Genomic DNA, 13,631 nt, shown 5'->3' with positions numbered 1-13,631 from the left:
TAAATATATATAACTAATCCTAAAAACAGCTTGCAGAGTGTTAAAAACTATATTATGACTGAGGAAAATAAAGCACAGAGAGGGAAAGCTTGATCAACTTATAAATCGGGAACTTGTCACTTGAGCAAGGTCACTTCTACTTCACAGCTTATTCTCTTAACTACTATACACATAGTTTTCTACATTCTTTGTGTTGGATCAGAAAACCACGCAAAGTCTCCATGTGATATTAAACTCTTGAGCTATTGATTCACACCCTGAATTTGGCTGGCTGCACTAACATGACTTTTGTGGTCATCAAGGATCTTAGGGACTTTATACAAGTACAGAACATTTAACCTTTCTGTCCTGGGTAGAAATCTAATTTGAGCAGTTTTACTTCAATGCTCTATTTTTGATTGGTTAAGCCATTCATCCTGTTTGACATTGTTGTGTGGTGTTGCTATGCTTACTTTAACCAGCTGTCACATTCCAGCCCAGAGGTGGGTGAAATGATTCTTGTTTATATGTAGTTCTGAAAGTACTTTTAGATTCTTTAGTTGGCAATATGTCAATGTAAAAGAAAGTTATCCTTCCAGCATAACAACCCTGAAAGATTTTCAAAATTCTTCATGTAACTTTATAAAATTTTTTTTACTGCCATTCAAATGTTGACAGGCTGTTTTGATGAAATTATTTCTAGCTCTGTTATTAAGCTTCTGATTGTAAAGAGACAGCTTTGTAGCGGATACTCATTTCTTCGTGTTGAATTGATTCTAAATTTGTATGAGACTATTCATATCATATATCCTGTCTTTCTAAAAGAGATTACAATATTTAAAACAGGATGGATGTTCTGATCTACAATTAGAGGTGGAAAGAAGTTTGAATTCCTCCAATAGATGTTCTACTCATGTATACAAATTGATTTGAGAATATAGAAATCTATTTAATGAGCTTTTATTTTATACTTTTTAATGTGCCTGAAGCAAGAGTAGATCCTCAGGATACAGAAAATAGTTCTGCATTTGGGGAACTTATAATTTACTTAGAAAAAACTTTTAAAATTCTTTAGTCACAAAATTATGTTCCTCCCAAAGTGTACTAATAATGAAAATTAGTAGCATCTTGGGTTTGGTTATCCAGGAAATCATCTCAATTCTCCTTGTCACTTTCCTGTGTAGATAGCTCATCTTACCAGGTCCTATTATCCTTATGCACAGAATGCAACGTCAACAAAGTGATTCAAAAAGTAACTTTAAAAATCAATAATTTCTTCAAGGAAAAAAAAGGCCAGCCCCATAGAGGTCAATCTCTTTATTATCATGCACTCAAAACACACACTTAACCAATTATTTTACTCAAACTTTTACTTCTCAACAAATCAGGTTAGCATTTGGACATAGAATGAATTTGATTAAAAGGCATTATCTTTAATGATAAATTAATATTTTTATGTTCAAGTTACATATTCTACTTTGGAGATAATAATTTTTTAAAGAACAAAGGCATATTTATTTTATGTTACTATCAATACTTAATTGCAGCAGTATGGTTTTATCAAAATTACGATTTTTCAAATACATTATTATATGCAATATAGTTGTTTAGGAGGATAAAATTTACTTTTAGTGAAATGAATATGATATTACAATGCTATGCTTTTATATCACATTTTAACTGTGCACAGCAGGAAAGTGTTAACATTTAATTGTCTGTGAAATATTTTCAAGGAGTTAGCTTTGATGTGAAAAAATAATAGTTACTTAGAGAACTGTAATGCTGTAAGCTTGAAATACCCAACCCAATGAAAATTCTTTAAATAAAAAGAAAAGAAACCACAACTAGTGTTTAAAATGCATTTCTGATAGTATGAAGCTTTCACTTTCTTCATTATTTATTAGTTCTCACTTATTTTCATGTTCACATGTCCATATATTACCATTCATATTTTAATGACTCATCTACACTGGCAACCCAATCACCATTGTCTGGTAAAAAATCAAGGAATAGCAACTGGTACATGCTCAAGTTGAGTTAACTCAATGCTATTATGGATAAAAAGTAAAAAGGCAGTCAATCAGTTAAAAGTTTTAAATGTTTGATAGCAACGTATCATGTAACCTTAACATCTGGTTGACTGGATTTTACTCTTTATATCCAGATGTCTGGCATCATGCAGACAAAACCTCAGTGGTTCAATCACTCGACAACTTTCATTGAGAACCCCTCTTGTGCTGAACAGCTCAGCAGGGGCTAAAGGACAATGTCACTTCATACGTGAGCTATTACAAAATCCTCTTAATTAGTACTCCTGACTAATTTCTCCCCATTACAAACTACTGGAATACTGAAATACCATTTTCAAGATCTGAGTTACTTGGTCAAAGTATTTGCCTTGCTTCAGGATTTCATTGAACTTGGTAGTTGCTGTATAGGGCTATAATAGGAGGGTTTGGAAGAACCCCACTTATAAATCGATCATGTTACTTTCTTCTTTGTGTGTAACCCCTTCCTCACCTATAACCCGGTGTAGGTAGCACTCATCTCATTGAGCTGATCTTATGCTTAGTTATGTATTATACATATGAGACTCCGAAAACAGTTCCAGGGACATAGCAGCCACTTCATGAGTGGAGATGGTTATTTTTATCTACTAGTGATCAATATTAATAATACATGTAAAACCTAGTTTCTAGTAAAAAAAAAAAAGCATTTAACAAACAGCCTTTCTTTTGTCTAGTGTCAACATTCCTTGACCCTAAAATTTCATTGATTATAAGATGTTCAATCCAAAACAACTTTTTGAGTAAAAAAGTAAACTTATTCTATTAAATGTAGGCAAAAACGATAAAATCCAGACTGATTTCATAAATTACAATGTGGAAAATCATGATTATTGAGAAATACAAATTGTTTCTATTTTCTATTGCTTCTATTGTTATTACTACTATTATTTTTACAATTCCTTTTGGCGTGATATTCAAACTAATTGTTTTGAGGGAAAAGGAAGAATAAAAAATGATTCTAAAATTTTCATGCTTACCTATGCATATGATACCACAAAAATAGGATTGTAAGAAGATGAATTAAATTTTGTCCATGTTGAGATAGCCATTAAGGTGGAAATCCTCTTAATTAGTACAATTAGTACAATTTTGGTTGACCACTAAACATTTGAATGGCCTTCTTAAGAAAAACCTGCAGATTAATATTTGGAGGCTGTTTAATGTGATTCTTTTAGTTACAGATCCACTTAAGCCAGCTCATATATAGAATTCATAAAGAGTAATAAAGAAATCACTTGGGCCCATAGGCACTAAAGTAGAAGGATGTTTCTGGAATCAAGATGGTTCCAAAGATCTTCACATTAGGCATTTATGAGTCTTTATCCTAAATTTCAACCATTATACTCTTTTTTTCATTAATTATCATTTTTTGTGTATTTGTTATGTATTAGGCATAAGCTAAGCATATTATATGCCGAATGTCTTGCAATCCTCATAAGTTCTATGACTTATATTCTATTATTACCCACATTTATAGGTGAGAAAACAGCTTTTGAGCATTTAAGAAACTTGCCTAAGTTACCACTGCTAATTAGTGGCAAATTAGTGAGACTCAACTATAATTTCTGTCCAGGGCCCCAGATCTACTGCACATAGTGTGTGCTGTGCTCTATTCCAACTCTCAGTCCACTCTATCCCACTACCAATGGACTTTTTTAGTTTACTTTACTCTTCTATTTCCTAATTTTAACCTCTGCATGACCTATCAATCTCTCCAGCCCCATCAACATTATGACTTTTCAGTTTGGTTCCCATTATTAAATGGTGATTTATTTCTGTGAGTCTGAACTGATGAAAAGAATCTATTTTTCTCAATGCATATATTGGAATAAAGTTATGCATTTCATAAATGTCGGTCAATCTATGGATTGGCTGCCCTCTGCTCAGATACACATCTCCAACTGATTAACAGTTAATAAAAAGGTCAATCACACCAATCAGAGGCCATATGTGGGGCAGCTTCCCTTAGAAAGGGTATGGGTGAGGCAGTGGTAGAAACATCCTACCACAGGAGATAGGTAGGAAGTAAAGCTATGGAAGTGGGAAAGGTCCACAATAGACCAAAAAGAAAAGAGGCCACACAACAGAACCCTAAGAAATAAACATGTAAAGATTGCCAGAATAAGATATGTCAGTAAAAGAAATTAACATAAAACAGAAAATTAAGAGAACTAGTAGAAGAATAAGAAAGAGTGCCAAGAAATTCTATGAAGAAGAGAGCTTGAAAAATAAAACAGCATTTCACAGTAACGAATGTTTCAGCAATGCCAATTCATTTATATACATACATAAAATATCCTATTATACTCCAGGGGACACAGGGTTGAGCAAGAATGGATCCTTGCTCTCCATGGTGAAGGAAACAAATTTAATTATTACACAAATTAATGCATAACTGCAATTATGAGACATACGATAGAGAAGAGGTATATGGTTATTTTGAAATTATAGGATAAGAAGACAATACTGTCTGTGAAAGAGTTCAAGGAAAATTTGCCTTAGAATTGATGCCTGAGCTGAGACCTAAAAGTAGATTGTGAGTTGACTAGGTGAAATGGAGGAGGGAAGAGTATTGCAGACAGAATATGTAAAGTTCCTTTGGAAAGAGGGAATGTACTGACTGGTAAAAGTCCTTTATGTGGCTGGAGTGAAGAGAGCAGGGACTTGACATTACTTCTAGAAAGAGATAATGTTAGAGAGGTAGTTAGGAGATAGACAGATATGCAGAAACTTGTGGGTCATGTTAAGTTTGACTATCATTCTACATGCAAGAAGTGATCAATGTAATCAGATGGATAATCTGAGATGATTGCTCTAGCTGGAATAGGCAAAAGATCAGAGTGGTTTTATGCAAGACTCTTTCTGTTTCAATTAACAAAGTTCCCATTTATAGCAATTTAAAGAAAAAGATTATTTGTTGGCTCCCAAATTATTAAGCATGGCCAAGAACAGAGATTCAGTCATTTTTGGATCCAGATACTTATTTATGTTTTCAAGAATACATCTCTCTGCATTACAGCTCAGCTTTCTACTGTGTTAGCTTTATTTTTAGGCAGAATCTTCCCTGGGGATGAAATGGGAGCTGTCAGCCTAGAGTAAAAAATATTATATATTATCACCCCCAAAGAAAGAGAACTTCATTTTCCCTATGGTTCCAGCAAATATCCCAGGACTGATCCTTAATGACCAAGTTGATCACATGTCTACCCATGAAATAACCATTATGGCCAAGGGAGAGGACACACTCAAGGTCAGGCCTGAATGACTTTCTCACTTCTAGAGCTAAGCGGTACAGTCAATCCCACCTGAACCATAGTCTGGGAAAAGGAAAGGGACAGTACCCAAAGGAAACTGAATGATGGCTCCAGAAGTGAGAGGTCCAGAGAAAATATGGGGGAACACATTAAGAGGCTCTTAATGATCCTCAATTTGGATTGAGGGTAGAGATTTAAGAGGTATTTAGGAGAATAAATATAAAGGATTTTGTAATGAATTAGACAAGAGGTCAAGGAAGGTTGAAGTATCAGGAGTATGTCCTAAGTTTCATGATCACATAACTGGTGATATTATTTACTGAAGAGTTAACGTTGAAAGGGAGACAGACAGGTTAAGAGTTAGGGAGAGAGGCAGAACGTCATGAGTTTAATTTGGAACATATTTATTTGGAGGTGCCATTGAGACATTCAAGAGATATTAAGAATATGTGGGTCTAAAGATCAAGGAAGACATCTGGGCTGGAGATATAAGCTTGCCCAGCACAGAAACAGTTCCCTGATTTAAAGATATCTTGACCACGGACAGTGATAGAGGCAGAACCAGACTATGGTGAATGGGTGGAATGGGTGTAAGATAAGGAAACAGACAGCAAGTATATACTAGCCATTGTGCTAGATGAAATGTGGCTTCAAATTTATTACTATTTATTTCATTGAAAAGTGGAGTTTAATTGCTTCCTGGTGATTCTGGGCTGGCTTTAGTAACTTGTGTAACCAGAAGAATGCAGCAGATGTAATGCTCTGAAACTTTCAATGCCAGGTCATAGGAAGCCTTGCAACTTCTGCCTGAGCCTCCTGGAACATGTGCTGCCAAGAAGCCCAAATATCCAGCCCAAATAAAGTGTTCTTGGGCAAATTATTAAGCTCCTTAAGCCTCAATTTTCTTATTTGCATAAGGATAAGTACTCAATAATTGCTAGTGCTACTTTATCATTACTGCCCACTTGATCTATAATGAAATGAATTAAGCAGCATAAATGAAGATGATTTGGTTTATTTTTTCCTTACAAAGGATTATTTCTGTAAGATTTTAACACTATAATAATTTTAGTGGTAACTATAATATTGTCATAAGCTATCATTTACCCTATTTTACAGATGTGGCAAGTAAAATTAAAAAGAGAGCAATACATTAATAATTTTAGACATAGTCTAGACTTTGGATTAAATTCTAGGTCCTTTGTTCAGCAAATGTACCTACTATGTTAAACAATTAAATCATTAGTTAACTAAAATATCTATAATCAGAATTCTTAAAGGAAATAAACTTGATGTTCTGTGCTTTTTGTGATGATGTGGTAATATTTAGTGGTGATGTTTTCAAGGGTACTTTGCCATTCGAGCAGGGTTTTTCTGAAGTTACAGATAGCTTTACTCTAATTTCATTCCTAGAAATACAACCTCTGAAAGTAAGAGTATGAAATTACTACTTTAATCTAGTAACTGTTGTAACCTCGAAGAGAGAATTTCAGAAAATACCACTCTGATTAAGTATTTGTAGGATGCCATCTTAAAGAACTTATGAGTATAATATAGTTGCTAATTTTATCTGACTTGCATCTTTCAAACGAGAAAAACAAAGGCACAATCAAGACACCTTGATTATAAATAAAGCTACTTACTTCCAAACAATACTTCCCAACTTCCACGACCTTACGGAACAGTTTCCTATGTAACCTAGTGAGCTTGAATTTTCCAGGCCTGAGGAGAAAGGAGTTTCTTTTGACTCTTATATCCTGAGAACTTTCTCCCCATTGGGCTTGCAGATAGCAAAGGGAACATCTTTCTAGTGGCTCCTAGAAATTTGACTGTTGGTTGCATTTTTCCATTAGCTGAGGTGAGGTGGTCCCTTAAAAGCTCAGTGGCAGCCCAATTGTTCACTCCAGGTGATTTAGAGATGACAAAATTCTGTTCTTACTTGAATATTTTGCCTTTATCACTCTGTTTCCCCCTTACTTTCTTGAAGAAAACTTTTCTGGTCTACTGGAGAACCAATGTCCCTTGTCAAAAAACTATATGTGACTGCATGTGACGTTTTGTGCTGAGCTGTTTCCTGAGTAGACACCAGCCTTCAGTGTTAATACACTGGAAATGAGATTAATTGAGCAATACAGCATGGAGAGTATTGTCTTTAATGATACATTATCACTTGTATTGAACCCAGACCACTGGAAAGCCCTAAATACTTTGAGGCATGATGATGTTCACTGAGAATATCAAATACACTTGTAAATTATAGAAATAACCAGGCTTTGGCTAGATGGTTAATTTCTATTCACTTGAATTAAAAATTACACAATATCATTTACTTTTATTAAATGCAATAGTATGGTAATGTGCTTTAAAACTGATCTTTTAAGAAAAACAAGCCAATCTTTGGATAGTTCCTTTGATTCAAATTCCACTAAGAATAACAAATCTGCAACCTCTCCATAGAAGTATAAAAAGGATAAAAGTAACTCAAATTTATGTTGAAACTATATGTGAATCTTTATCAAGACTTCTTGAATTGTCTTTACCTCAAATCCTCACACTCCTAAATCATGGATAGTTACTTGTGTGCTAAAATAAAAGTCATCATCCCATATCAGACAGAGCATGACGCTAACAGACTGACAATGGCTACATTATTTAACTCAGCCCCTCTCCTCTCCCTCTCTATATAGAATAATTTCCATTCATGTAAGCCTGATGACTGGACAAGCACAAGAAAAATCACCTCAGAAAGAATGGAAAACCTTCCTGAGAACAGTATGTTTGCCAAGCTATCACAAAGAGTTCAGACACTTTGGCTGATTAATATAACTACAAACCCTTAGCAATTTTAAACTAATGTACAAATTAGAAGATGAAACAAATATTTTTATTTGCTCTCTGTGAAGAGTTACTTTAGATGTCTCAAAAATATTGCCTTTTATCTCTCTCAATGGTTAACTTGAGACATCCCAATAACTGTCTCAACCTAATTTTCCAATTGTTTCGTTTTTTATCTCAAAATGCATGTCTTTCATACACATACACACATATACATACAAACACATGCACACAAAATATGATTAAAATCAAAAAGGTTGTGAAAAGGAAGAAGCCAATTGTACTCTGCTTATTTTACTATAGTATTTGTAAGTTTTCTTATTCTGGCACTCTTACAATACAAAAAAAAAAATCAGCTTAATAGCTTTAACAATTTTATTGACAACATTAATATATTAATTGATCAAGATATTTTCAGGCAAGTAAATATGACCTAACTCATGATCTCTAATTAAAATAACATGTTATACATTCTTTTTATTTAAACATATGTTGTTTCCCTGAATAACTTCTACTTCTTCCACACACACACAACTTGATATAATATGGTATAGAGCTAAGTAAAAATTTTATTTAGCAGGCTCCCATGAAATATGATTAAAATGGAAATATGCTATTTTCATTTGTGACATGAACAAGATCTAAACTGAGTTTATGAGATGGTAAATATTCAGATTTATCCTCAAAGCCAACTGTTTTGGTATTTTCAGCTCTACCTTAAAGATTTCATATTAATGACTGCAAGTTCTATTAGGAGTATTCTTTCAAAAAATCATGACCCAAATATTTCTTCATTAAACAATTTTATTTATGGTGGAATTTCCAAAATGTCTTATATCTTGAAATTATCCACAAAGTACTATTTTGTGCTTACATTAAAAAGATGTATTTCTTATAAAAAAAATCAATATATATACCACTAGGCAGTACTGTTATATGTTTAATACAGTATAATCAAAGGATTAAAGAGAAAACAAGTTAAATATATTTAAAGTTTCCTGTAACTGATTTCTAGCTGTTCTAATGTTTTGAAGAAAAAAATAAAGATCTAAACATCAAAGATATTTTGAGATAAGCAATATTTATAAGAAATATAAGTTAAGCATTGGAACAAGCTACCTTCAATGAATTGCCCCTATCAGAAATATTATTATTGGAACTATATATCTAAATCAAAGAAGGAAAAGAAGAAAGAAGGAGGAAGGGAATGGGGAGGAAAAGAAAAGAAATTAAGTATTAATTGCAATGGTGACTTTTTAGTTAAATACACTTTCTTATAAAGTGGCAGATAATATGTACAAATTTACAACTGAAAGGAAATCTATTTACAGGTTGTCTTGCTTTTGGACTCAACCGGCCTCTTTCCTGCTATGTAATAGGCCCTCCTGGCAGAACTGATCAAGACTAGATTTTTAGTTCATAGCACATGATAGATGAGCCTAGAACTAGAAGCCCCTGGAGTTGCAGGCTGTGAATCGGTGCTGGCAGCTGGGGAGAGAGAGGCTGGGTCCTGGAGAGGCAATCCAGGTTGCTCTGAATTGGAGATCCGATCCACTATGCTGGATAAGCAATCCAGGCTGGATAAGGAGCTTTTATCTGTGGCATATACTAAGGACACAAAGAAAAACAAAAAAAAACATTAAAAAAATCCCCAAATATATAGACTTGCTTATGTTATCCTTTACACAGTAGGGCAGCAACTTTGACACCCAGAGGTCAGATGGTCACAGAAAATCCGACGTAATCTTCAACAAGTTTCTAACAATTCTTGGGGGTGAATGTAGGGAGTAGGAAGGTTGTCTAGTAATATTACAAGCAAAAGTGCATGTGTGTATCTGTTAAGTGGATTTTGAGCAAACGACGTGCGTATTTTGCTCTGCCAAGATCTCAAAAGAACCATCACTTCTATTCCCTTCCCCAGTACTGCCAGGAAGGACAGACTCTGTTTTGACAGGCTGAATTGTGAAGTTGTACTGGTCTTTAAACTCCTCTGAAATCATCAATTCTTACCATTTGGTACATCAGGAGAGTAGATGCTGTCAAAACTGCTGCTCTTTCTGGACCAGACAGGGCTGTTACATTCGGGCTATAACATAAGACACAAAAGAAGTTTGTTTTCAGGTCTTGGCAAAAGATTCTCTGACCTAGAATGAAGCAGTGCTTGTCCACTACCTCTGTAAATTGACCATGTCAATCACCTTCATTGCCTTGATTTAGGAAGGGTTAGCCTTCACCAAATTGTGAGGGCACTGAGGTCAATCTCTGTGCTTCCAGAAGAGGAGAGCAGCAGCAAAGGGAAGAGGGGGGTGGAATTCAGCAGCAATGTGCATTGGGTTAACCATGCAAAATGGATTGGAGTAGAAGGAAGCCACACTAATTTAGGGAGAGAACACTTTCCCAGGACAAAAACACATTAAAACCTGGCAGCGTTGAAGCAAATGCCCTCTGTAAAGAATGTATCAACATCTCCTTCCAGCCAGGCCTCAGCAAAGCAGGGACTGGGGCCATGTGGGTATTTCTTTCCACTTCTTCACTAAGTTATAAATCGTGTGGCAGTGGGAGCTTAAAAGAGCTGTCTTTAGATGTTAGTGTACGGCAGCAGGGTCCACTGGTGGTATATTTTGGAAATAAATTGAACAGTGGAGAACATATGTGGTTGATCATTCATAGCCACCTATCTCACATGACAGCTCTCTTACAATGTACACCTAGAATCTGGTAGGAAGTCAGAAATACTGTTAAACAGCTGTTTCCTGGCATCTTTCTAAATGTGGCACCTCTTTTCTCTTACAGCAACTGCCTCCCCACCCCCACCCCCAACTGCCCACCAAATAATTACTGAATATTTGGTTGCCACACCTGGTTTAAATGGGATGTATGGGTTTTTGGAAAAGATTGGGGTGACAGAGTAGGTACCAGCGCTCTCTCTTACCATGCCGTCGGAGCAATTGGAGGTGGGGCTGGTGGGCTCTGAGCAGCTCTGTCCCGGCAGACTGTAGTAGTTCTCCACCTGCTCCCTCAGCAGCTCCTGCAGGCTCTCGATGTAGCGGATGGCATTTCTGAGGATCTCCACCTTGGGCAGCCTCTGGTTGGGGTTAGTCGTGGTGCACCTCTTGAGTGTCTCGAAAGCCTGGTTGACCTTCTTCAGGCGTCTTCGCTCGCGCATGGTGGCTGCCTTCCGCCTATCCATAGTGGTGGACTTTCTCTTGCATGCTTTGCAGGCCCACATGAGGCAGTGGCCGGCCTGGTGGTGGCCCGTAGGTGCTCGCACGTGCTCGTCCTCGTCTGAACCTTGCAGCTCTGCTTTGTGTCCCCCGAAGGCGGCCGCTTGTGGCTCAAATTCGTCCCCGAACTCGCCCTCGGGAGACGGGATGCAGGAGCCGTCGTAGAAATACTCAGAAGGCGAGAACTGACAGCCGTCCATCATGTCCATCCTCTGTGGTGAGGCGGGTGGTGTACGCGGACAGCAGCTAGAGAGATGGGGAGAAACTAGAGCCTGGCGCCGCTGCGGGCGGGGAAACCCAGGGCTGAGCTCCCTGGTAGGTTTCTCTGGTAATTAACAAGGGCAGACGCCCGGCGGCCTGGGTCGGCCGCACTGGGGTTAGGGCTCTTTATATATTCTTGGGGGAGGGAGGCCGGCCCCAGTGGCCGGGCACTATTAGCATATCCCACCGCAACCCGCGCAGGAGCTGTCTGGGCAAACCTCAGCCTTTCCTCTAGAGACAATTTGCTGTTTACTGTTCTTTTTGACACTAATGGTTTTAGTGCATTTCTGCTGGGGCGGGGGATGGCTCCCCAACTCGCTCACTTGCACTCTCTACATTCACTTGAAGTGTCACAGACAAAAGAAGTATGTCTAGCTTTTTACAGTTGCCCACAGATTACAAAATAATAACTAGTACGCCCTACATTTTAGCTGCCACCAAAAGCTGACCTGCCTTCCCAATCCTGGACGTAAGGAATAACCTTATTTTTAAATGCTTGTTTCTTTTTTCATGAACCTTAGTTATCTCAGAATTCTTTTTGTCCGTGGAGTGGAAGAAAGGTTGCTAAAAACTTGAAATGACTTTCAATCTTGGAGTGAATCTATTAAATTTTCTTTTAAATCTATTTTGTTCTGATCGCATTGTCGTTTTATGAGTCGTGTTCCTGGGAGAAGGCGAAGACCTCGCTGCTGAGTTCTCTCTACGTGTCTGCTCATTTAAAAGGAGGTGGGCTCAAGGGCCAGGTGACAGGGAAAGTCCTTCCTCCCTTTCCCCTTTCAGCACGGGTTTACTGAGCGCCTCCTTCTTTGCACTAGGCCTTTGCTAGACCCTGAGCCGACTGAAGATCCGCACTCTGCGTCTCTACGATTTGTATTCAAAGAAACCCTGTTTTAGACGGCGAACTCCCTTTCCAGGGGCGCGCCTCCTTTCTCCCTCTTCCTGCTCCCTGTAATTTCGACAGACTAAGCAGCCAAGCTGAGCTTTGGGGGTCGCTAATTTTCTGCTTTCAAGCAAACTAACACCGTTACAGATGCATCCCAGCTGCTGGCACAGCAATCCTTCTCGGCTCGTGTAAAATTTCCAACTCCTCAAACCCTGAGTAACACTCTCCCGCAACAAAAACCTTCCAGAAAAGAAATTGTAGCGGAGTCTTTGAAACTTTGGTGGGTAGAAGGCGAGGGGGAGGGCTGCCATTTAAGTAAGACTGAATCTATTCATCAGCTTTTGCCAGTCCTCCTCCGTTCTTAACCCACTTGATCGCTCGGGGGTGGGTGGGGGGTGGGGGGAGTGCTGCTGTTTATCTATAGGGAAAACAAGTACTTAAAGTTTACACAGATAGACTTCAGTAGTTTGGAGGTTGGACCCATTAAGAGGGAGTGTTCTCACCTCGATCTTCTGTCATCCAATATAGTAAGTGTTGTGGCTCCAAAGTTATTTGTGGGAGACGAGCACTTTACTTTCCGTAAAATTATTTTTCTGAAGCAACACTGGCTGGCTGATTTCAAGTCTGCAGGAGCCAGAAAAGTGCTTTTTCTGACTGAGATCTGCTCTTCAATGTGAAGGCCCTGAAAACCAAGGGTGGGAGAGTGTCAGCCACTAAAGGCTGCTACAACGTGCCGGTTGCAGTCCCCTCTCCCGTGTTGCCGTCATTTCCAAGGCAAAGACACCACCCTTTGAAAATCCGGCTCCCTTTCACACCAGCGGGCTGCTTCATTGTCTGGCCAGTGGGAAATCCATCTGCACCTTATTGAGGACTATTAACAAGTGGCTGCCTTTGAAATGAATACAGTACACAGGATAAAAGAGTCAAGTTCCTAAAGGGCATAGGCGGAATGGGAGGCTGTTTCCAGGCAGGTCAAACGCTGGAATTCATGCACACTGCTGCCTCTTAAACGCAATAATGGGGAGATCGTCTCACCCAGGAATTGTCTGCTAAGTCTCACAGGTTCTGGCTGGCAGCAGTACTACCACTTTCTTTGCTGGAAAAGTCTGGAATTCAGACTTTATCC

At 37.9% G+C, this 13,631-nt stretch overlaps 1 protein-coding gene across 1 annotated transcript; it reads right to left on the bottom strand.

Moving 5' to 3' along the window:
- Nucleotides 1-9,505: 9,505 nt before the first annotated feature.
- MYF5 (myogenic factor 5) lies at nt 9,506-11,607 on the bottom strand. Its single transcript, XM_011374831.1, has 3 exons — nt 11,070-11,607; nt 10,148-10,223; nt 9,506-9,745 (listed from the first exon to the last, which is right to left on the bottom strand). Exons 1-3 carry the CDS (start codon nt 11,568-11,570, stop codon nt 9,555-9,557), a joined length of 768 nt encoding a protein of 255 aa, XP_011373133.1. The 5' UTR covers nt 11,571-11,607; the 3' UTR covers nt 9,506-9,554.
- Nucleotides 11,608-13,631: the final 2,024 nt, after the last annotated feature.

Source organism: Pteropus vampyrus, unplaced genomic scaffold (genome assembly GCF_000151845.1).
Source record: "Pteropus vampyrus isolate Shadow unplaced genomic scaffold, Pvam_2.0 Scaffold9, whole genome shotgun sequence".
Classification (NCBI taxonomy): domain Eukaryota; kingdom Metazoa; phylum Chordata; class Mammalia; order Chiroptera; family Pteropodidae; genus Pteropus; species Pteropus vampyrus.
The sequence above is the reverse complement of the archived record's forward strand: the minus strand, read 5'-3'. Positions and strand labels throughout refer to the sequence as shown.

Bases quoted from the DNA above. Each gene is read 5' to 3' on its own strand.
- MYF5 (XM_011374831.1), bottom strand. From the start codon at position 11,570: ATGGACATGATGGACGGCTGTCAGTTCTCGCCTTCTGAGTATTTCTAC. The intron at 10,224-11,069 runs GTAAGAGAGAGC...CTTATGTTATAG, and splicing joins CCAATTGCTCCGACGGCATG to CCCGAATGTAACAGCCCTGT. The intron at 9,746-10,147 runs GTAAGAATTGAT...TTGTGTCCTTAG, and splicing joins CTCTCCTGATGTACCAAATG to TATATGCCACAGATAAAAGC.